General features: G+C 42.2%; 2 protein-coding genes and 1 long non-coding RNA gene across 7 annotated transcripts; 1 reads left to right on the top strand and 2 right to left on the bottom strand.

Moving 5' to 3' along the window:
* Positions 1 to 9,302: 9,302 nt before the first annotated feature.
* LOC106579387 (ADP-ribosylation factor-like protein 4D) lies at positions 9,303 to 13,561 on the bottom strand. Of its 2 annotated transcripts, none has more exons than XM_014159230.2 (2): positions 12,892 to 13,561; positions 9,303 to 10,604 (listed from the first exon to the last, which is right to left on the bottom strand). In XM_014159230.2, exon 2 carries the CDS (start codon positions 10,476 to 10,478, stop codon positions 9,873 to 9,875), a length of 606 nt encoding a protein of 201 aa, XP_014014705.1. In that variant the 5' UTR covers positions 10,479 to 10,604; positions 12,892 to 13,561; the 3' UTR covers positions 9,303 to 9,872. The 2 variants fall into 2 exon arrangements, with proteins under 2 accessions (XP_014014705.1, XP_014014704.1); XM_014159229.2 differs by lacking the exon at positions 12,892 to 13,561 and adding an exon at positions 11,550 to 11,863.
* Positions 11,804 to 13,513, top strand: LOC123729014 (uncharacterized). The gene is made up of 3 exons (XR_006760736.1): positions 11,804 to 11,872; positions 13,258 to 13,351; positions 13,448 to 13,513. It is a non-coding gene; the product is annotated as an uncharacterized lncRNA (long non-coding RNA).
* Positions 13,562 to 13,772: 211 nt separating the features above from the next.
* LOC106579335 (transmembrane protein 106B) lies at positions 13,773 to 20,058 on the bottom strand. 4 transcript variants are annotated; one of them, XR_001322628.2, is made up of 9 exons: positions 19,854 to 20,053; positions 18,816 to 19,022; positions 18,505 to 18,565; positions 18,115 to 18,268; positions 17,864 to 18,004; positions 17,488 to 17,531; positions 16,990 to 17,043; positions 14,439 to 14,727; positions 13,773 to 14,376 (listed from the first exon to the last, which is right to left on the bottom strand). XR_001322628.2 is itself a non-coding variant. In XM_014159165.2 (8 exons), exons 2-8 carry the CDS (start codon positions 18,997 to 18,999, stop codon positions 14,601 to 14,603), a joined length of 765 nt encoding a protein of 254 aa, XP_014014640.1. In that variant the 5' UTR covers positions 19,000 to 19,019; positions 19,854 to 20,058; the 3' UTR covers positions 13,773 to 14,600. The 4 variants fall into 4 exon arrangements, 3 of the variants coding, with proteins under 3 accessions (XP_014014640.1, XP_014014639.1, XP_014014642.1); XM_014159165.2 differs by having other exon boundaries at positions 13,773 to 14,727; positions 18,816 to 19,019; positions 19,854 to 20,058; XM_014159164.2 differs by having other exon boundaries at positions 13,773 to 14,727; positions 18,816 to 19,019; positions 19,915 to 20,008.
* Between the last annotated feature and the right edge of the window lie 1,667 nt (positions 20,059 to 21,725).

The following is a 21,725-nucleotide window of genomic DNA, read 5'->3' as shown; positions in this document are numbered from 1 at the left end:
GCTCACCCACCAGTATTCACGGCTGACGGAGCATGCAGAGGCGGAGTGTGCACTAGTACTACAGTGTGCATGGCTAGCAAGGCTGTAGCACTAATTGAAGTGACAGGATCCTGGGGGAGATGGAGAGAAGTCACGTATTTCTTCAGTCAGGGATGGTCGACACAGTACAGGAGGGATGGAGGGATCACACACGTGATACTGTGGTGAGCCTGATCTCTCAGACAGAGACCAGTGAAAACAAACGCCACGTGGAGAGGCACTGGATAGAGCCCAAGGCAGGTGCATTCATTTGGATTACATTAATTTGTCTCTGTGCAAGTCATTATGTAACTTTATTCATCGTTGTTATGCACATACAGTGCTTACCAGTATATTATATGAGTAAAATATGTGTATGTATATTCTACATTAATTTTTGTACAAATCCATGAAGTGGATTAAAAGTGATTACAGTAAGGCATACTTTCCCCACATATTCAGCAGATTTCCAAACCTGCCTGTTCCAATAACACAACAACAACAAGATAAAAATAGCAACAGATCACACCCAGTCCAGAGCAATCATCTTGTGAATCAGCCCCTACAGTTCCTCCGGTCTACATATAATTAATAGCAGAGATGAACAGTTGTGGTGTTTCTGCCAGGCAGCAGCAGTCCTACACACACCACTGTGGTAGCCAGGCAAGGCGGGTATGCTCCAGATGGGTTGTCTGTAGCCCAGTCGTGGGGAGATGAGACCTCTGGGGGGCTGGCTGGGTCTCAGCTGAATTTGGATGAATTAAAAAACATAATATCATAAACCTCACAAAACCATTATTCTAGGTAGCCTCAGCCAGACAAAGATAAATCCCAGGCTAACAGTGTCTGATGCATCACACCCAGCCAACAGTACGCAGAGGTACAAGTTGTGTTAATGAATATGAATGTCTGTGCCTTGATTTCCCGTAGCAATATCAATTATTCATATGAAAATATTTTGTGTCAGTTACCTGTGGCCAAAGACATGGAGAAGGAGACAGTTGAATCCATATGTTGTGGCTCTGGGTAGCCTATTTTCTTCTGCCGCAGGCAAAGGCAATTGGTTGACGCAAACATTCAATCTCTCGTGGAACATTGAAGTACCAACATTGTGTTAAAGCTCGTTTTTCAAGACCAATAAATATGGGCTTGGGTGCTTTCTCTTGACTTCCTGAATAGACACTGAGACAAAACAAGTCATACGGAACCTATAGTGAATACGCTCATGGTGAATGTATGACCCAAGATCCCAAGCACCTTTGGGACTCTTTTTTCCCCCCATCACTCCTTCCCATACTAGCTATAGTCCCTTCACTCTTAGAAAAGAGTCCCCGTCGTAGAACCCTTTTTTGGTTCCAGGTAGAACTCTTGTGGGTTCCATGTACAGTAGAACCCTTGTGGAGAGGGTTCTACATGGAACCCAAAAGGATTCTACCTGGAACCAAAAGGGTTCTACCTGGAACCAAAAGGGGTTCTTCAAAGGGATATTCTATGGGGACAGCTTGAAGAACCCTTTTTGGTTCTAGGTAGCACCTTTTTTTCTATGAGTGTACTCTCATTGAGCCCAGAGTGGCACTTTTATGGGCCTTTGGGAAAAAAACTAGGATTAATCCAGCCTTCTAACGTCAGCCACTGAGTGATGAACCTCAGTGTCCCCCTCTCACCCTGAAAACCCTTCACTACACACAAGCCTGTCATACAAGACTACTTTCACCACCAGCTCTACTTCAGCATGCTTTCTTCAATCCCAATATCAGTGAAATCCAAGATATTTTCGCATAGATTTAGACCAATAATACCACAAGATGGAGGAGTAGGGGTTTGCGTATTGATTGGAGCTCCTTTGAAATCCTGGCGGCCCCTTGGTAACCCCGGCTAAAATGGACAATTTTGAAATCCAACCACAAAATCAATTCAACTCTTGCCTCCGCCCACCCAGATCACCGATTGGTGAGTGCCTCACAGTTGTCCCTCTTTTTGCCGTTCCAAAGAGGGGCTCCTCTGAAACTTAGCAGTCTTCGTGTGATAAAACAGTCTGGATAAAACACGGCATACCATTGAGGTGCTCAAGTTTACATGGTATTGTCTCCAGATGCACACTGCTGTCCTGAAACTTAGAAGCTGGACTTGCTGCACGGAGTAACTGCATATCCTTACAGAGCTTTTGTGCCAGAAAATGTATTTTATCTTAATTTTTTTATATTCGTTATTTACCCAGGTGAGTCCCATTGAGATTCTGATACTGCATCTTGGACAGGCTTGTAGAAGACAGCATCACAATACAATGCAGTGAAAACTAAACTTGAGGGGAGAATACAGTTGTCACGACACTCGACGGAAGGTGGCGCCCCTCCTCACCGGGCGGCGCTCGGCGGTCGTCGTCGCCGGCCTACTAGCTGCCACCGATCGATCCTCTGTTTCACTTTCTGATGGTTAGGTCTAGGTTAGGCACGCACCTGTTTTGTATTAGTTGTTAGGGGGGGGGGTATTTAGTCTAGCTAGGTAGGTTTGTGTTTTGTGCGTGATTGCTCTGTGTCAGGACTTATGTCGTTTGAGGAACGAGTGTTTCCCTCTGCCTGTGTTATTGTGGGCTGCGTCCCTGCTTAGTGTCTGAGCTGGGGTTTTGGAGCATTTGTTTTTATGCGCCCTGCCCTACCGTGTTCGTACGTTGTGGATGCTCATTAAAAGTGTATTCACGGATTTTCTGTCTCCTGCGCTTGACTCTGCCTTTCCTGCTTCCTTGAGCCAACCGTGACAACAGTAAGGCAGAGGTGGGCGATAGATGGGGAATACCAAGGTGAACCCTTTGGATATTGGATAAGCCGGTCTTCGAAGAGTACAAAATTATTTTATCGATCCACCTGTCAGCTCGTGATTCCTCTGCTTCATCTCCCATAATCCCGCAAACACTTGTGTTTGTCCTAGCAAACGAGCCAGCATTGGAAAATGAAGGAGGTTGAAGGAGAGAGAACATATTTACATCCACGACAGGATCCCTTTCTCAATAGAGGCATTAACTAAGCCAGCCATGCATATAATATTGAAATGGTGCTACTTTTTTGAAGAGGCATTCATTTCTCCTGGATTTATATTAAAACTAGTCATATCCATACATTCAAAATGCTAATATTTGCCATTTGAAGTCATTGAAGTTCCCATAGTCGAGAAATACTCTGTGTCAGTTTAGCAACTTCCTTTCTGAGGTTAGGCTAATGAATTCCAGTTACCAGCTGTTGTGTCAGGATGACTCCACAAATACCCCTCAGAAGTTTTAATGAACAGATTGTTGTGAATAACTTGGTGTGTAAGATCATGCAGGTCACAGTCATGGTTTGTGTCAATGTGCAGAGGCCCAGACTCTAGAGACTGTTGTTTGGCAGCCAACAGACTTATGCGTTGCAAATCAGCATCAGCTAAGGTTGTTATAAGGTTGTGGTACGGTTGAAATAAGGTTGTGGTACAGTTGAAATAAGGTTGTGGTAAGGTTGCTGTATCTTACTGTATATCAATGGATGGTACATACTCTAACTCCTTATCAGTCATTATCAGAGACAAATGTACAGTGTTCTATAGAAGCTGGAACACTTAGTTGGCAGAATGCACATGATCATTGCATGGGAATGTAGATTGTAGATTGGTTCATTGGTCACTGCATAACTTCATATCTGGAAATTGGCCAATCGGCTTGCAGTACATTATGGAATCTGGGACAGACCCAAATGGATTAAAAAAAGAAACCCTTTAGGAGAGAACAGTGATAGAAATGTCCAAAAATAGCAAACATTTTCAAGTGGGAGTATTGTTGAGTTTGCTGGATTTCCCTCTAGAATCTCTATCTTGAGAAAACCTTCTTTAATTTTATCAGGAAATCAACAGCTTCAACCAATGTTCCATCTGCCAAATATTTCTCTATAGTTGAGTGCACTCAAACAAAACTACATCTTCGCAATAATTAGCACTGAATAATATGAAATACTGCTGTTGTTTCTTCATTAAGGACTATTTCCAAAATTGTAGTTGGATTAAGAATAAAGCATATTTATTTGGCAGCCAGTATGTATCTGGATCTAGCACAGAAGGGGAGGGAGAGTGCATGTTTGTTTGCTCCAGGCCTTAGAGACAGTAGTGTCTCTTCTTAATTGGACTTTCTCAGCAGGTGGCTTGTGTCTTATCCGCTATAAGATAACATTCAATTAGCTGGTCAATTTAATTTTACCATGAGTTTTAAAGGTAATTTTTTGCTATTCCACACATTCTGCCATGAGGCTGAGAGAACAGTTAGCCGTTTTCAAGCTGATTTCTTACTAATCTACACATTTTGTCATGAGGCTGAGAGAACATTTAGCTGTTTTAAAACTAATTTCCTGCAATTCTACACATTTTGCCATGAGGTTGACAGAACATTTAGCAGTTGTAAAACTAATTCCTGCAATTCTACACATTTTTGCCATGAGGTTGACAGAACATTTAGTAGTTGTAAAACTAATTCCTGCAATTCTACACATTTTGCCATGAGGCTGAGAGAACATTTAGCCTTTTCAAAGCAAATTTCTTGCTATTCTACAAAAAAATGTCATGAGGCTGAGAGAACATTTTGCCTTATTTAAGCAAATTTCCTGCAATTCTACACATTTTGCCATAAGGCTGAGAGAACATTTAGCCACTTTTAAGCTAATTTCCTGCTATTCTACACATTTTGCTATCATATGCTACAGTATCTGTGGGCCCCTCGGGGCACGTGTCCTGTGTGCCCCTTTCGGTAATCTGCCCCTGTCCTTAAAGTCCTCCTTTAATACATTTTCACTATTGAATTTATAATTAAGAATACACAAGATCTAAAGTGTACACTTTCGTCTGATCAAATCCAAAGCCTCTACTTGAAGTATGCAATCTTGCATTCTATGCACATTGGTGAGTCAGATCTATAGAATGACCAATCACATTCATTACTGACTCAAGAGGTTCCCTATTGTAGCTCTGCCATAGTCGCCAAAGCCTACTGCTATCCATCTTTATTATTCCCCGAAGCTGTTTGATTCTGCCCACAAGTTGCCACAACCCCACTACTAATTTATTTAATTACAATGTAAGCAGCTGTCAGCCTAGCTGAGTGGAAATCAAAGTAAATGGATTTGGACTGGCGGTGGGTGCTTCTCTCCATAGCCCACTTTCTGACTCAGCCATTAATAGAGGAGAAGAGATACTTGAGGCAAAGAGCCCTTCATGTCATTATTACCGGTGTCTTTATGCCAAAGAATATAATGCAAATAGTGGAGAACATACTGGAGAGCAGTAGGAATGCATATGTAACGGTAAACAACAGTAGCGCTTGTTCTTTTATGCAATATTACCTATTCTTTCTATGGGATTATGGTGAACTTTGCTCTTTTAGTGCTGGCTGATTTGCAGTAGGACATTCCCTTTGCCCAGGCACTGGCAGTGAGACTATCATAAAGAGAAGCTATATGATGATTATCTATAGCACAGAAGTGAAAACTAGTCAAGTTCCGTACATCACTTTAGGGCAGGATTTGAGTTTTGAATAACCTTTCCATCATACAGCTCTCAGCACTGTGCATAAACCAAATTAGAATCATACCTGAAGGATATTTTTGCCTCAGCCTACTACACCTATTAAAATGTCTAGGGTCTAAAGTTCAGCTCTTAATTTGACCAGTTTGACCACAGCAGGAAAATAATCCTGCTGAAACAGCACATGTGAATTATTATGTGGATTATAATGAATGGACATTTTTCTAGGGGTTGATACATTTTCAGTTAGGATATATCAAGTCTGACAATTTAATGTGGCAATTACAAACTTTCAAAGCATTCTACACCTCAAAAACACTACAATTCACATTTCCACATTTCCTAATGTGTGATCAAATGAAGACAACTAAATGCCTTCTATGCTCGCTTCGAGGCAAGCAACACTGAACCATGCGTGAGAGCACAAGCTGTTCCGGACGACTGTGCAATCACTCTCTCCGGAGCCGATGTGACCAAGACCTTTAAACAGGTTAACGTTCAACAGACGGATTACCAGGAGGCGTACTCAGAGCATGCGCTGACCAGCTGGCAAGTGTCTTCACTGACATTTTTAACCACTCCCTGACCTAGTCTGTAATACCTACATATTTCAAGCAGACCACCATAGTCCCTGTGTCCAAGTACGCCAAGGTAACATTTCTGAATGACTATCACTCACATCTGTTGCCATGAAATGCTTTGAAAGGCTGGTCATGGCTCACATCAACACCATCATCCCAGAAACCATTATCCCAGACACAACTCCAGTTCACATACCACCCAAACAGATCCACAGTGACGAAATCTCTATTGCATTCCACGCTGCTCTTTTCCATTTGGACAAAAGGAACACCTACGTAAGAACGCTGTTCATTGACAACAGCAAAGCGTTCAACACCATTGCCCTCCAAGTTCATCCCTAAGCTTAGGACTGAACACCTCCCTCTGCAACTGGATCCTGGATTTCCTGACGGGACACCTCCAGGTGGTGAGGGTGGGCAACAACGCATCCGCCACGCTGGCCCTCAACACGGGGGCCCCTCAGGGGTGCGTAGTTAGTCCCCTCCTTTACTCCCTGTTCACCCACGACTGCGTGGCTGTGCACGACTCCAACAACATAATTAGGTTTGTTGACCACATGACGGTGGTAGGCCTGATCACCAACGACGATGTAACAGCCTATAGGGAGCAGGTCAGAGACCTGACACTCTCCGTAAACTTAAGCAAGACAAAGGAGCTGATGGTGGACTACAGGAAAGGGAGGGCCGAGCACGCACCCATTCACATGGACAGGGCTGTAGTGGAGCTTTGTGTTCCTTTGTGTCACATCACTAAGGATATATTATGGTCCAAACACACCAACACAGTTGTGAAGTGGGCAAGACAACGCCTCTTCCCCTTCAGGAGGCTGAAAATATTTTGCATGTGTCCTCAAAAATATATACTGCTGCACCATTGAGAGCATCTTGACTGGCTGCATCACCGCCTGGTATGGCAACTGCTTGGCATCCGACAGCAAGGCGCTAAAGAGGGTAGTGCGTACGGACCAGTACATCAGTAGGGCCGAGCTCCCTGCCATCCAAGACCTCTATACCAGGCGGTGTCAGAGGAAGCCCTAAAAATGGTCAAAGACTCCAGCCATAGACTGTTCTTTCTGCTACCGCACAGAAAGCGGTACAGATGAACAAAGTCTGGAACCAACATGACCCTGAACAGTTTTTATCCCCAAGCCATAAGAGTGCTACATACTTACATATCAGTCAAAAGTTTGGACACACCTACTCATTACAGGGTTTTTCTATATTTGTACTATTTTCTACATTGTAGAATAATAGTGAAGACATCAAAACTATGTAATAACACATATGGAATCATCTAGTAACCAAAAAAGTGTTACACAAATCAAAATATATTTTATATTTGAGATTCTTCAATTTGCCTTTGCACACTCTTGGTGTTCTCTGAACTGGCTTCATGAGGTAGTCACCTGGATTGCATTTCAATTAACAGGTGTGCCTTGTTAAAAGTTAATTTGTGGAATTTCTTTCCTTCTTAATGCGTTTGAGCCAATCAGTTGTGTTGTGACAAGGTAGGGTTGGTATACAGAAGATATCCCTATTCGGTAAAAGACCAAGTTCATATTATGGCAAAAACAGCTCAAATATTACTTTAAGACATGAAGGTCAGTCAATCCGTAAAATGTCAAGAATTTAAAAAACCATCAAGTGCTATGATGAAACTGGCTCTCATGAGGACCGCCACGGGAAAGGAAGACCCAGAGTTACCTTTGCTGCAGAGGATAAATTCATTAAAGTTAACGGCATCTCAGATTGCAGCCCAAATAAATGCTTCACAGAATTCAAGTAACAGACACATCTCAACATCAACTGTTCAGATGAGACTGCGTGAGTCAGGCCTTCATGGTCAAATTTCTGCAAAGAAACCACGACTAAAGGACACCAATAATAAGAATAGACTCGCTTGAGCCAAGAAACACAAGCAATTGACATTAGACCGGTGGAAATCTGTCCTTTGGTCTGATGAGTCCAAATTTGAGATTTTTGGATCCAACCGCCGTGTCTTTGTGAGACGCAGAGTAGGTGAACGGATGATCTCCGCATGTGTGGTTCCCACGTGAAGCATGAAGGAGGAGGTGTGATGGTGTGGCGGCTCTTTGCTGGTGACACTGTCTGTGATTTATTTAGAATTCAAGGTACACTTAACCAGCATGGCTACAACAGCATTCTGCAGTGATATGCCATCCCATCTGGTTTGTGCTTAGTGGTACTCTCATTTGTTTTTTAACATGACAATAACCCAAAGCTCACCTCCAGGGTGTGTAAGGGCTATTTGACCAAGAAGGAGATTGATGGAGTGCTGCATCAGTTGACCTGTCCTCCACAATCACCCAACCTCAACCCAATTGAGATGGTTTGGGATGAGTTGGATCGCAGAGTGAAGGAAAAGAACCAACAAGTGCTCAGCATATGTGGGAACTCCTTCAAGACTATTGGAAGAGCATTCCAGGTGAAGCTGGTTGAGAGAATGCTAAGAGTGTGCAAAGCTGTCATCAAGGCAATGGGTGGCTACTTTGAAGAATCTAAAATCTAAAATCTATTTTGATTTGTTTAACACTTTTTTGGTTACTACATGATTCCATATGTGTTATTTCATAGCTTTGATGTCTTCGCTATTATTCTGCAATGTAGAAAATAGTCAAAATAAACAAAAACCCTTGAATGAGTAGGTTTTCTCCAAACTTTTGACTGGTACTGTATGTAGTTAAATAGTTAACCAAATAGCTACCTGGACTATGTGAATTGACCATTTTTGCACTAACTTTTTTTGACTCATCACATACGCTGCTGCTACTGTTATATGTACATATCTACCTCAAATACCTCCTACCCCTGCACATCAACTCGGCACTGATACCCCTTGTAGATAACCAAGTTATCGTTACTCATTGTGTATCTATTATTACTTTCATTATTACGTATTATTACTTTTCTATTATTCATTTATTTTCTTTCTCTCTGCATTGTAAGTAAGCGTTTCACTGTTAGTCGTCATCTGTTATTTACAAAGCATGTGACGAATAAAATTTGATTTGAAGATGGCTTCCTTTTGCCATCCTTTAACAACATACAGCTAAATAAAAAGTGTCTTTGGTATCTTTCTAAGTCCAAGCCCCATTAAAATGCATGCTGTGTTAGCTTTACACTATGATATTGTCTCAACAGATATCAACATATATTTAATACAGTTTGCTGATTTATTAATTATTCAGGGTTACAAACATTTTACAACTTCTGAAAACAGTCTGTGAATCCAACTGAAACTCTGTGGCGGAAGTGCAATGCACTTGGAATTAATTTTTTTAAATAATACTGTAATAGCCTTGGTGTCCCATTTGATATCTATACCATTTAGCTTCATATCATATAAATGTGTCTTTGTTCAAATCCAGAGTACAGAGTTCAAAGTTCAGTATCATATTTCTAAAGTGTTGTGGTGTAAACAAGTGAGTCCAACTTTGTGTGATAAAATATGTCATAGGCAGCTACATCCTGTCGTGGCTATTACGTATTTCTTGCATCTAAATGGCAGCTGCGTGGCTAATACAAGGTATGAAAGACACAGTGTATCAATACTGCATGTCACATAAAGGCCAAATCCATTTCTCCTGACCCCTGGGCCATCTGGAATTGGTCCTTTGTTGGCCAAAAAGCCCTCCTTTTTATTTAAAGGAGCGGGACTTCCGCTCAAAGAGTCACATAGTCAGTACATAAATATCCCTGTAACTCAGGACAACCAAAGGCTTATCTCTTTCTATGTTTGTTGTGTTTCACCATCTTCTTCCTCATCAGGATCATCTCGTAGAGTTTCTCTAGGCCTTGTTGTAAGCCCTGTCCATCCACGGCGCTGCAGCTCTGTACGTGGTGCAGGGTGGAGGCATTCAGTTCATGGACAGCCAGGGCCTTCTCCACCTCGCTCACAGACAGAGCCGAGGCCAGGTCCTGCTTGTTGGCCAGCACCAGGACGGGCACCCCCTGGTTCTCCGAGGTACGGGTGATCTTGTGAAGCTCCACCTTGGCCTCCTCCATACGTTCGGTCTCGGTGGAGTCCACCACAAACACCATGCCATCGGTCCGCCTCGTGTACGACTTCCACAGGGGCCGTAGCTTCTCCTGGCCCCCTACGTCCCAGACCTGGAAGGTGATGGCACGCGAGCTGCCCACCGCTACCTTGATCTTCTCCGTGTTAAAGCCCTTGGTCGGGATGGTCTTGACAAACTCCTTGAGTTTCAGTCTGTAGAGCAGAGAGGTTTTGCCAGCCGCATCCAGGCCAATCACCACCACATGCAAGGACTGGAAGTTTTGCAGGAAAGGGGTGTTGGGGGCTATCTCGGTCAGCTGGTTCCCCATGGCAATGGGATGTTCTCACCTCTTTATGTGAGGTGGCAAATTCTAGTTAATCCTTTCTAATAGGTTGGCATTGGCACCCTCTTCAAAGGTGAAGGTGGCAGACTGGATGGCTGCAGGACTGCGGACCTTATCAAAACACAAACACAATAATGAGTTACTATTTAAAGACAATGAGATTGACAGGTATCACAACAATTGAGGTGCTATTACACAATAATAAACAATGACACAGACAGGAAATGTCATTAGACACTTTAATACAACACATTAATGATTGCTTCTATGGTTAGTTGATATGTTTGCATATAATGAGACTGATCAATGATTAATGCAATTTCTTATTCAATTGAATTGCAACTAGCCAAGCAACAATTGAGACCAATTGGTTATCCTTTCTTGGAATAAAACCACAACCATAACAGCCATAACCTAAGACACGGTCAATTTAATTGTTGGTCATAGGAAATGTCCAGACAGCACAATTTGATTCTGAATTGATCAAGATAAATTATGGTTTGGGTTTAAAATTGTAAGGAGCGGTAGGGCTAACAACATTTAATTGGTGGCTGGTTGTTATAGTTGTCTTTTTTGCCACTATTCTAATCCTCATAATACAGTCAAATCCCAATGGCTGTCTTGGGGCACATTGCTTACAAGTTTAATATGAATGAGGGAATATCTATGCATTTGCACATTGAATGCAGTTAATGCTGGGATATGATTGCGATTATAATCCAATTGTTTTTATGAGGCTTTGGTTTCTAAAGAAAAACACACAACTTCAATAAACACAACCCATATTTTCTCCATAGGCTGTTATAAAAAAAGAAAACGTCTTTGCTGCCATCCCAACTCTTTAATTGGGAGAACATCAGATTGAAGAAAATAGCCTGACTGTAATTCTGGCACCATTCTGAGGAATGAAATATGTGATAATACTACAGATTTGCCTTCAATGAGTGAGACATTTTACTGGAATGAAACCGCTATAACCAACCATGTGCATAGCACATCTCTATCTGTACAAAATCGTATAATAACCTGATAAAAACTATTGTCAAATATATTTACCTTCTAGACCTCTTGAATGTACAAATATGGCATAATCCTAGCGCAGCGACCACATCCATATATTCATACATCCAAATATAGTTTATCTCTGCGCGCTCATATCTGTCCGTCTGCTCCCTGCACTGGTGGAGCAATAACAGTGGAGTGGAATAGCGCGCACAACTGCTAGAACCACAACCCGAGGTGACGTCACTCAATAATCTATTCTCCTGCTGAGTGTATGGACCATAGAGATCCTATAAAGTTGTCTAATTCCTAATTCTATGGTATGGACAGACTTTGGCGCCACCTTGTGTCAAACATAACCCCTACCCACACACTAGGTAAGAATGGAATGGAATTCGTTGAACAAAACAGTTTTGTTTAATCTTGCATTGTCATTATCATGTCATGTCATGATGCCACAACCAGAAGCACAGTCAGATCTGTCTTCAGTAAAGGCAGTTGATGTTGTCCTGTTGTTGCTGTCTGCAGAGCTCATTGGCAAGTGCATTTTTGTCTATTTAGGAAAGTAATAAATTACAATGTTGTCTTTGTTTTTAAACAGAGAAAAATATGTTTTAGCATAAACATAATCAATGCAGTTGGTGAATTGATCTTATGTATTATTGCGCAAACAGTTATTCTATTATATTCAACTCGATTCTGTGATTAGATGTAGCTAGTCTGTGAATGCAGTTTTTATGTCTCTTCAAAGGATTGCGTCATAGGGGGCGCGTTCGAGTGGATCCCTTTTGTGAAGTTCACGGCCTTTCAAAGTGTATTACATTACTAGGATAAAAATTGCCCGACTTGCACCTACATGTTGACTGCATGAATTTTACAAAGTTTATGTGATCAAAGGTCATTAAGTATTTTTACCATAAAAACGGTGGATTGGAAACGTGGTTACTGGCAACACTACTGCCATGTTGCACTGAGCCCTGCTGTTGGAAAACCACATCAGTAACTAGGTTTGCGTTCAACTGGCGACAGATTTTCATGTGAATATTCGAAAATCTGCATAAAAACAATGTGCATTTTCCTACCAGAAATGTGTTTCCATCAAATTGATTTGTTGCAGATAAAAGGCTGTGCACGATGACATAGCGCACATAAAAATTACTTTCGCAGTTCAATTTCAATGTAACGGATAAAAAAATACAAGTTAAATGGGTTTCCTCCGCCATTTCTCACATAATTAATTTTACAGGCGCAAAATGATCCCACCATGTTAAAGGAACAAATTATCTGTAGGCATTGCCCATAGCTTCCACATAATTTGAACCAATGTGGAGTTCAATTGAGGTCTGTGCCCAGTGGGTAGTGTCCGACTTTTGACAGTCGGATTCATTCGCCTTACCACTCAAATGAGGCCAGGTTCTTGAGTACTCCTCAATCAGGGTAATTACCATGCGCAGATTACGCTGTGTGGTCCACTACTCTAAACGTCCTCCTTCTTCATAGCGTGATGTACTAACATGACAGCCATGTAGCGGGAAGCACGGCGCAGGCTGAAAGCCGCGTGACTATCACTCATAAAGCAGGGAGGGCCACTGTTCTTTTCATTATCGATGACATTAATTAAAGTAGGAGACGTATAGGACAGTAGGACATTGTTGATACCGTAGCTATTTCAGTCAAGGTCACAATGTTACTCCAGCGGTAGACGAAATCACAGAGCCTTAGCAATGTGTATAAAGAGATGATTTCTCTCTTGGATTTATAGGATGTGAAGTGACCTGCTCTGATGGTAGAGAGCCAGTCTGAGGCGCTAAACATGCCAGTCCTACCCATTGTGCTGGATGTGTCGCTGGGTTAAGGTATTCTCATCCCTTGCTAGAGGTTATAAATGTCTATGCAATTAATTGAATATAACTTCTTTATAACCCTCTCTCTATATGCTTTTCTCTTTATAGCAGGTAAAACTGTGCACTGCAAGTGTGCACACTAAGACAGCTACAGTGCCCAGATTGACAACAGATAGTGAGTTCAGTTCTTGCATCACACTGTTGAGTGATGGGGACAACTTTAGCCAAACATGTCCATTCTACTGCCATAGGACCTCTAGATATCAGGGGCTCAGCTTTCATGGTTTCAATCTAAGAAATTGAGAGTAGAATATGGCCTATTTATTTTACTAATCATGTTATGATGATTGACAAGGAAATTCAATAATATAGAAACTTGATTTAACCTCCAAAGTTGGGATTCTTTCTAAAAGGACAAATCCGAAACTCTGCATTGATGACATCAGATTTATGAAGATTGTTGTTTGATGTGTTTCAGTCCATCCAGTACTCCCAGCAGTGGTTGCTAAGGACAGCATGACAGCACCACCTTATTGTTAGAGGCTCTCAATGTCAACAACAACCGCTCCTACAGTACATCAACATATGTAGCTGTAAACATCATGCACTGGGACATGCACCCCCCCACACATCTCATGTCAGTGTCTTCAAAGAAATACTTCAAAAAGCTGGTAAGGTTCTAGGTATTTCAGCCATGTCCCTCAAAAGTTCCAAGTGTGCAAATAGTCAGAGTCCACACCCTGTCCAGGAAAGTTGTCACTTCACTGCACCATTCCTCTCACAGTCAAATCATGGCAACACTTAGGAAATGTTATTTACCTTGTTATATACTGTAAGGTTAATGGAGGTTAATGGAATTACAAGCCAATTGCATACTGAATATCAATGCAGTAAACTTTAAAATACACATAACATAACTTGTGGAATTTAATTTGTATTCTGAATCATTATCACACATCTCATATATGTTCGAAATCCCTACAATTATGTTAAAACAACCAACATGTACTTTCACAGTTCACAAATCATTCACAAAACTACTTTAGAAGAATATTGCACCGCAAATAATGTGGGCACAGTTCATAAATCATTCAGAAAACTACTTTAGAAGAATATTGCACAGCAAATAATGTGGGCAGAGCAGAGGACAATACTAGAATGAATAATATTGTCTACTACAATACGTATACATTTCCCTTTGATGAGTCTATCTTGTTTATAATACATATTTTCACTTTGGGAATCCCTCGTTGCCAGGCTTTCATCGTTCAAAAATCATTTGCCCGATAGGGTGGGGAAAGGTGGTGTTGGCTCCACAGTCAATGTACTCAAAGGTGTCTTTGGACAGCTGCTCTGAGTGAGCCAGGTAGGAGACATTCATTGTCATTCTGTGAAAGACAAAGAGGGAATATTAAGGCGGACATTTTGAAATCTTCAACTGCAAGTGCACAGTCTCCTGTTTCAAAATGTGAAAAATGGTCAAAGTTCAAACATTTGTTATTCCTGACTACCTTTTTCGGTAATAACAAAGGCAACGACTGTACATTGGGTTGGTTTATGAGCTAAAAGGAATGACTATAGTTACACTGTTACTAGGTTTACAGCCTGATTAATCCCAAACAGACATGAAACAAATGAGTGACATATTTTGAACATGTGGCTTGAAAAGGGGGAATTCAGCCATGTTTTGAAAAGGCTAAAAACATTCCTATTTTGGCTCCAGTAGTATTAGTGTTGGGTCTTGAAAAGCAAAATTCTGATTTTGTCTAGGTGAAAAGAAGTTGGTCAATACATGTTTACTTCGCTAAAGGTCTTCAAGGCCACTGACAAGAATAGTCAGCAAAACTACTTTGTAAATCATTCTTAGAAGTACAGGATATGTATGTTTGAGTGCCTGGGCAGTTCCAGTCGAGATACGCTACATGACCAAAAGTATGTGGACACCTGCTCGTCGAACATCTCATTGCAAAATCATGGGCATTAAAATTGAGTCTGTCCCCCCTTTCTTGCTATAACAGCCCACACTCTTCTGGGAAGGCTTTCCACTAGATATTGGAACATTTCTGCAGGGACTTGCATCCATTCAGCCACAAGAGAATTACTGAGGTAGGGAACTGATGTTGGGCGATTAGGCCTGGATCACAGTCGGCGTTCCAATTCATCCCACAGGTGTTTGATGGAGTTCAGGTCAGGGCTCTGTGCAGGCAGGTCAAGTTCTTCCACACCGACCTCAACAAACCATTTCTGTATGGCCCTCGCTTTGTGCACGGGGGCATTGTAATGCTGAAACAGGAAAGGGCCTTCCCCAAACTGTTGCCACAAAGTTGAAAGCACAGAATTGTCTAGAATGTCATCGTATGCTGTAGCACTAAGATTTCCCTTCACTGGAACTAAGGGGCCTAGCCTGAACCATGAAAAACAGCCCCAGACCATTATTCTTCCTCCACCAAACTTTACAGTTGGCACTATGCATTTAGGCAGGTTGCTTTCTCCTGGCATCCGTCGGACTGCCAGAGGGTGAAGCGTGATTCATCACTCCAGAGAACGTTTCCACTGCTCCAGAGACCAATGGCGGCGAGCTTTACACCACTCCAGCCGACGCTTGGCATTGCACATAGTGATCTTAGGCATGTGTGCGGCTGCTCGGCCATGAAAACCCAGTTCATGAAGCTCCTGACGAACAGTTCTTGTGCTGACGTTGCTTCCAGAGGCAGTTTGGAACTTGTAGTGAGGGTTGCAACCGAGGAAAGACAATTTTTACCCGGTATGTGCTTCAGCACTCGGCGGTCCCGTTCTGTGAGCTTGTGTGGCATACCACTTCGAGGCTGAGCCGTTGTTGCTCCTAGATGTTTCCACTTCACAATAACAGCACTTAGCAGGGCAGAAATTTGACTAACTGGAATGCTGGCATCCTATGACGGTGCCACGCTGAAAGTCACTGAGCACTTCAGTAAGGCCATTCTACTGCCAATGTTTGTCCATGGAGATCGCACGGCTGTGTGTTCGATTTTATACACCTGTCAGTAACGGGTGTGGCTGAAATAGCCGAATCCACTAATTTGAATGGGTGTCCACATTCTTTTGTATATATTGTAATGAAACAGGCAGGGAGTAGGTCTCGAACCCTCAACCTTCTAGCCCGAAGTCCAGCGCGCTATCGACTGTGCCCCAAAAGCATGCTCAAGTGGCAGAGTCGATATCCTCGCTTATCAACCCAGGGTCGTTACACTACTCCCTGCTTTCAAAGAGCGCGTCCTCGCGCTAGCTTGCGACTCTACGTTTTATAGGAACGCGCTCACCGGCCAAGCACACGCACTGTTGTGGATGCAAGGTTCGATCACTTCTGACACCAATGTAATGAAACAGGCAGGGAGCAGGTCTCGAACCCTCGACCTTCTAGCCCGAAGTCCAGCGCGCTATCGACTGTGCCCAAAAGCATGCTCAGAGTCGATATCTGCGCTTATAAACCTAGGGTCGGTACACTATAGTGTATGTTGAAATAGGAAGTCAATGGGGCATACTATAGACAAGCACTGAAGCTAGGCATGCTACAGCCTAGTAGTCTGATGCTGAAGTGTATGTAGTGAGTCGGATGTGTTTATGGTTGGCCCTTTAATTAACATATCTTAAAATAAAAGTGTGATACCCACTGCAAAAGTAAGAACAAGGTGTGAATCCTTATGGAGGTTGACTTGCAGTAATTACTGAAACAGAAGAGTTACAAAGACATTTATTAGCCTATACATATAACATAAGGAAAATCATATTTTGAAAAGAAAAACCAAAAACGTACTTTAAGTTTAATTAATATACAGTGCATTCGACAAGTATTCAGACCCCTTGACTTTTTCCACTTTTTTTTGCAAACATTTCTAAAAACGTGTTTTTTTAGCTTTGTCATTATGGGGTAGTGTGTGTAGATTGATTAGGGGAAAAAACAATTTAATCCATTTTAGAATAAGGCTGTAACGTAACAAAATGTGAAAAAAGTCAAGGGGTCTGAATAGTTTCCGAATGCACTGTAAGTCCTAGCCACGAGCAGTTGATGTACCATAATGTACACAGATAATACTATATTTCATTCCTAATTTAGAAGTAGTGATGGTAATGATATTGAACATATAAGTGATAATAAACATCATGCTTACTTCAGGCCTGGGTCCTCAATTATTATGGGTATGACAACAGTATACTGTACGAACATAAAAAAGGAGACCGGAAAACTCAATTATATCGGGAATTGAGGTCAAATTGTTTCATATAGGACCTTAAAGGAAAGTGCTTTGCACGACAGTACTACAATTGTGTAATTTTACATTTTAGTCATTTAGTAGACGCTCTTATCCAGAGCGCCTTACAGGAGCAAATAGGGTTAAGTGCCTTACTCTAGGGCACATCGGCAGATTTTTCACTCAGACAGCTCGGGATTCAAACCAGCGACCTTTCAATTACTGGCCCAACGCTTTTAACCGCTAGGCTACTTGATCCATTATGATTTATATTAAACAACAATATCAAACTCACCAATTTCTCTGAACGTGATTTGACAGAGGTCATATTAAATATCTTGATTCTGCCCATCACTGTTTCATCGATCAGCACTTGCATATCAAAGTCCAAGACTTCCATCTCCGCAAAATTGTCATTGGTGAAGTTGAAAACATTCTAGAAGAGGAAACGCATAGTTTGATCACACTGACCTCATGCAATAGACCAAACAATGAGCGATCACATGTTGTCTTTGATGTCTACGGGAGTGTGGCATGTATACTTACAGTGACTTGCATTTCAACTTTGTCTGGGGTGAAGAAGACCATCACTGATTGGACGGTGACAGGGGATAGTGAGATACTCCGTGGGAAGAGGAAGAAGAGGATCAGAAAGCAGATCAGGAGACACAGCACCACCGAGATACACACGTAGAGTTTCCTGGAAAATTTGAGTAAACAACTATGAAGCAAAATATTATATTTTGATTAAATTCACAAAGAATCTTACTGTATACAGTGTCACGTATGGGTAAAACACATCACACAGTCACTCAAACACACACAATCAGACGCACAAAAACAGACACACACACACACACACACACACACACACACACACACACACACACACACACACACACACACACACACACACACACACACACACACACTTACGTGCGGCTGGGCCTCAGTCTTTTGTCTGAACATGAGATGACTGCCACTAGCTGATCATGTTCTATACAGAGAACAGTAAGGAGGGTTACTATTTCACAGTTAGAGATATGGCTCTATTGGTATGTCAGCCTTCCTGCACACAACATCACTTCTCTTAAATCAAGTGTGGGTTATCAATAGTTTAAGGAAGACACTTCCCGAATCCCATCAGCAAGTCTTAGAATACCAACATGGAAATAGTCACATTATTGAAATGTAAGTTAATCACAGGAACAACTAAGTAGTCAGTCTGGCAGAAGTGGGCCACCTACCTCTTGGAATACGCCCTATTCCCCGACAAGTCGGGCAGTTATCTCCTAAATTGCCTATGCTGTCCCCGATGGCTCCATATAGTTGGGAGTGGGACCGAAATCTTTTCTTCTGTGGTTCTTGTTCCTGAGGCATGATGGCCTCTGTGCCCTCCTTGGAGGCACTGGGGTGTCCGACAGTGACCATGGTCTGAAACACCGTCCTATCTGCTGGGAGAAGAGGAAACACAACCCCGTCTGCTGTTAAAAGGTGGCATCAGCCATACATTCTCTTACATGAACAAGTATGACTGATATTGTCTAAAGCTGTAATGCTCTTTCTATAAAGCACCTTGGTGTTGGACTGTGTGAAGCCTGAAAGAATATTGATTTGCTCTTTATAGTGCAACACTATAAACCTTCAACCTGCCTCTATAAAATAATTTCCCTGCATTTGATACACACGAGGAGACAAAGACATAGGAGGAGGCCAAAGTCCTCAACATTGCTGTAAAGATTTTGATATGCAGCGTTGATATGCAGCATCACTGTATCTTATCTCGGACTGATTGCATGTCTATGATTGCCTGCTGCTGGATTAGATAAAGCGATACCTTATTTTTATACGTTCTGTTGGATGAGATGTTTAGATGAATGAGCTTTTTTTGCCACAATATCGCTAAGGGTGTAGGCCTTTGTAATTTAATGTAACACTTTCTCCTTTATATAGATTTGGAGTACAAACCATGAATGCCACTTGATAACAGCATTTACGCATTGTATCTGTCTGTCATCCTTACTATACATTCCTTACATAAATATTGTTTCAAATTACAAATCTTCATCATTTTGAAAATATATAATATAACTCTAATTAAAATAGGCTACCTGAATTAGACAATGACAAACACATTAGATGGCCTATCAATTATTTAAGCATTGAAAACATGACATTATTAAATGATGATATACAGTATTCAATTTGAATTGAAGGAAAATGACAAAGCATTAGTTCAGCTGACAATGTGGAAAGTTGATATGCTTTTGCTTCTGCGCACTTACTTTATAATCTGATGTCCGTCAGGTTTTCAGTGCTGCTAATTGTTATATGGTAAATACTCACAGCCAAACATGTTTTATACCAGTCAACGATTAACGAATATTTGATTTTCTCCAAAATAGTTTGTCTGACGAAAAGACGAATTCACTTCCTACTTGAAGCATTTGAAAGGCGGACGTCATGTCTGAACGATGTATGCTGCCACTTGGTGGTAAATTACTAGCATTACCCACAACAACGCTTATTATAGCACCTAGATTTTGATTAAGACTTGACAAAGCAAAGCAATACATGGCAGTCGGTAGGCCTATGTCCAATTTCTAAAGATACTGAGTGAACATAACTATTTTTTTTCCGTGCAACCAACGGGCAGAATTTAAAGGGATAGTCAACCCAAATTACATATGGGTTTCCTTAAGCAGTCTATGGACAAGGAATGACAGCAATCCATGCTTTGTTTTTGTTAACCAGGCCACTGTTTCAAATGCTAACTTTTAAGCATTTGTGGCACAAATCCAAGTCAATTGTACCTAAACTCAGCAAAAAAAGAAATGTCCCATTTTCAGGATCCTGTCTTTCAAAGATAATTCGTAAAAATCCATATAACTTCACAGATATTCATTGTAAAGGGTTTAAACACTGTTTCCCATGCTTGTTCAATGACCCATAAACAATTAATGAACATGCACCTGTAACAGTGTAGGTTCCGTCCCTCTCTTCGCCCCAACCTGGGCTCGAACCAGGGACCCTTGCACACATCAACAACTGACACCCCACGAAGCATCGTTACCCATCGCGCCACAAAAGCCGCAGCCCTTGCAACGCAAGGGGCAACCCTACTTCAAGTCTCAGAGCGAGTGACGTCACCGATTGAAACGCTATTAGCGCGCACCACCGCTAACTAACTAGCCATTTCACATCGGTTACACTCACCCCCCCTTTGACCTCCTCCTTTTCCGCAGCAACCAATGATCCGGGTCACGGCACCAATGTAACAGTGTAGGTTCCGTCCCTCTCTTCGCCCCAACCTGGGCTCGAACCAGGGACCCTTGCACACATCAACAACTGACACCCCACGAAGCATCGTTACCCATCGCGCCACAAAAGCCGCGGCCCTTGCAACGCAAGGGGCAACCCTACTTCAAGTCTCAGAGCGAGTGACGTCACCGATTGAAACGCTATTAGCGCGCACCACCGCTAACTAACTAGCCATTTCACATCGGTTACACACCTGTGGAACAGTCGTGAAGACACTAACAGCTTACAGACAGTGGGCAATTAAGGGCACAGTTAAGAAAACTTAGGACACTAAAGAAGCCTTTCTACTGACTCTGAAAAACACCAAAAGAAAGATGCCCAGGGTCCCTGCCCATCTCCGTGAATGTGCCTTAGGCATGCTGCAAGGAGGCATGAGGACTGCAGATGTGGCCAGGGCAATAAATTGCAATGTCCGTACTGTGAGACGCCTAAGACAGAGCTACAGGGAGAAAGGACAGACAGCTGATCGTCCTTGCGGTGGCAGACCACATGTAACAATACCTGCACAGGATCGGTACATCAGAACATCACACCTGCGGGACAGGTACAGGATGGCAACAACAACTGCCCGAGTTACACCAGGAACGCACAATCCCTCCATCAGTGCTGACTGTCCACAATAGGCTGATAGAGGCTGGACTGAGGGCTTGTAGGCCTGTTGTAAGGCAGGTCCTCACCAGACATCACCGGCAACAACGTCACCTATTGGCACAAACCCACCGTCGCTGGACCAGACAGTACTGGCAAAAAGTGCTCTTCACTGACGAGTCGCGGTTTTGTCTCAGCAGGGGTGATGGTCGGATTTGCGTTTATCGTCAAAGGAATGAGCGTTACAC

The sequence above is a fragment of the Salmo salar genome, chromosome ssa19 (assembly GCF_905237065.1).
Source record: "Salmo salar chromosome ssa19, Ssal_v3.1, whole genome shotgun sequence".
Classification (NCBI taxonomy): Eukaryota; Metazoa; Chordata; class Actinopteri; order Salmoniformes; family Salmonidae; genus Salmo; species Salmo salar.
Note: the sequence above shows the minus strand (reverse complement) of the source record. Positions and strands in the feature narration are given on the sequence as shown.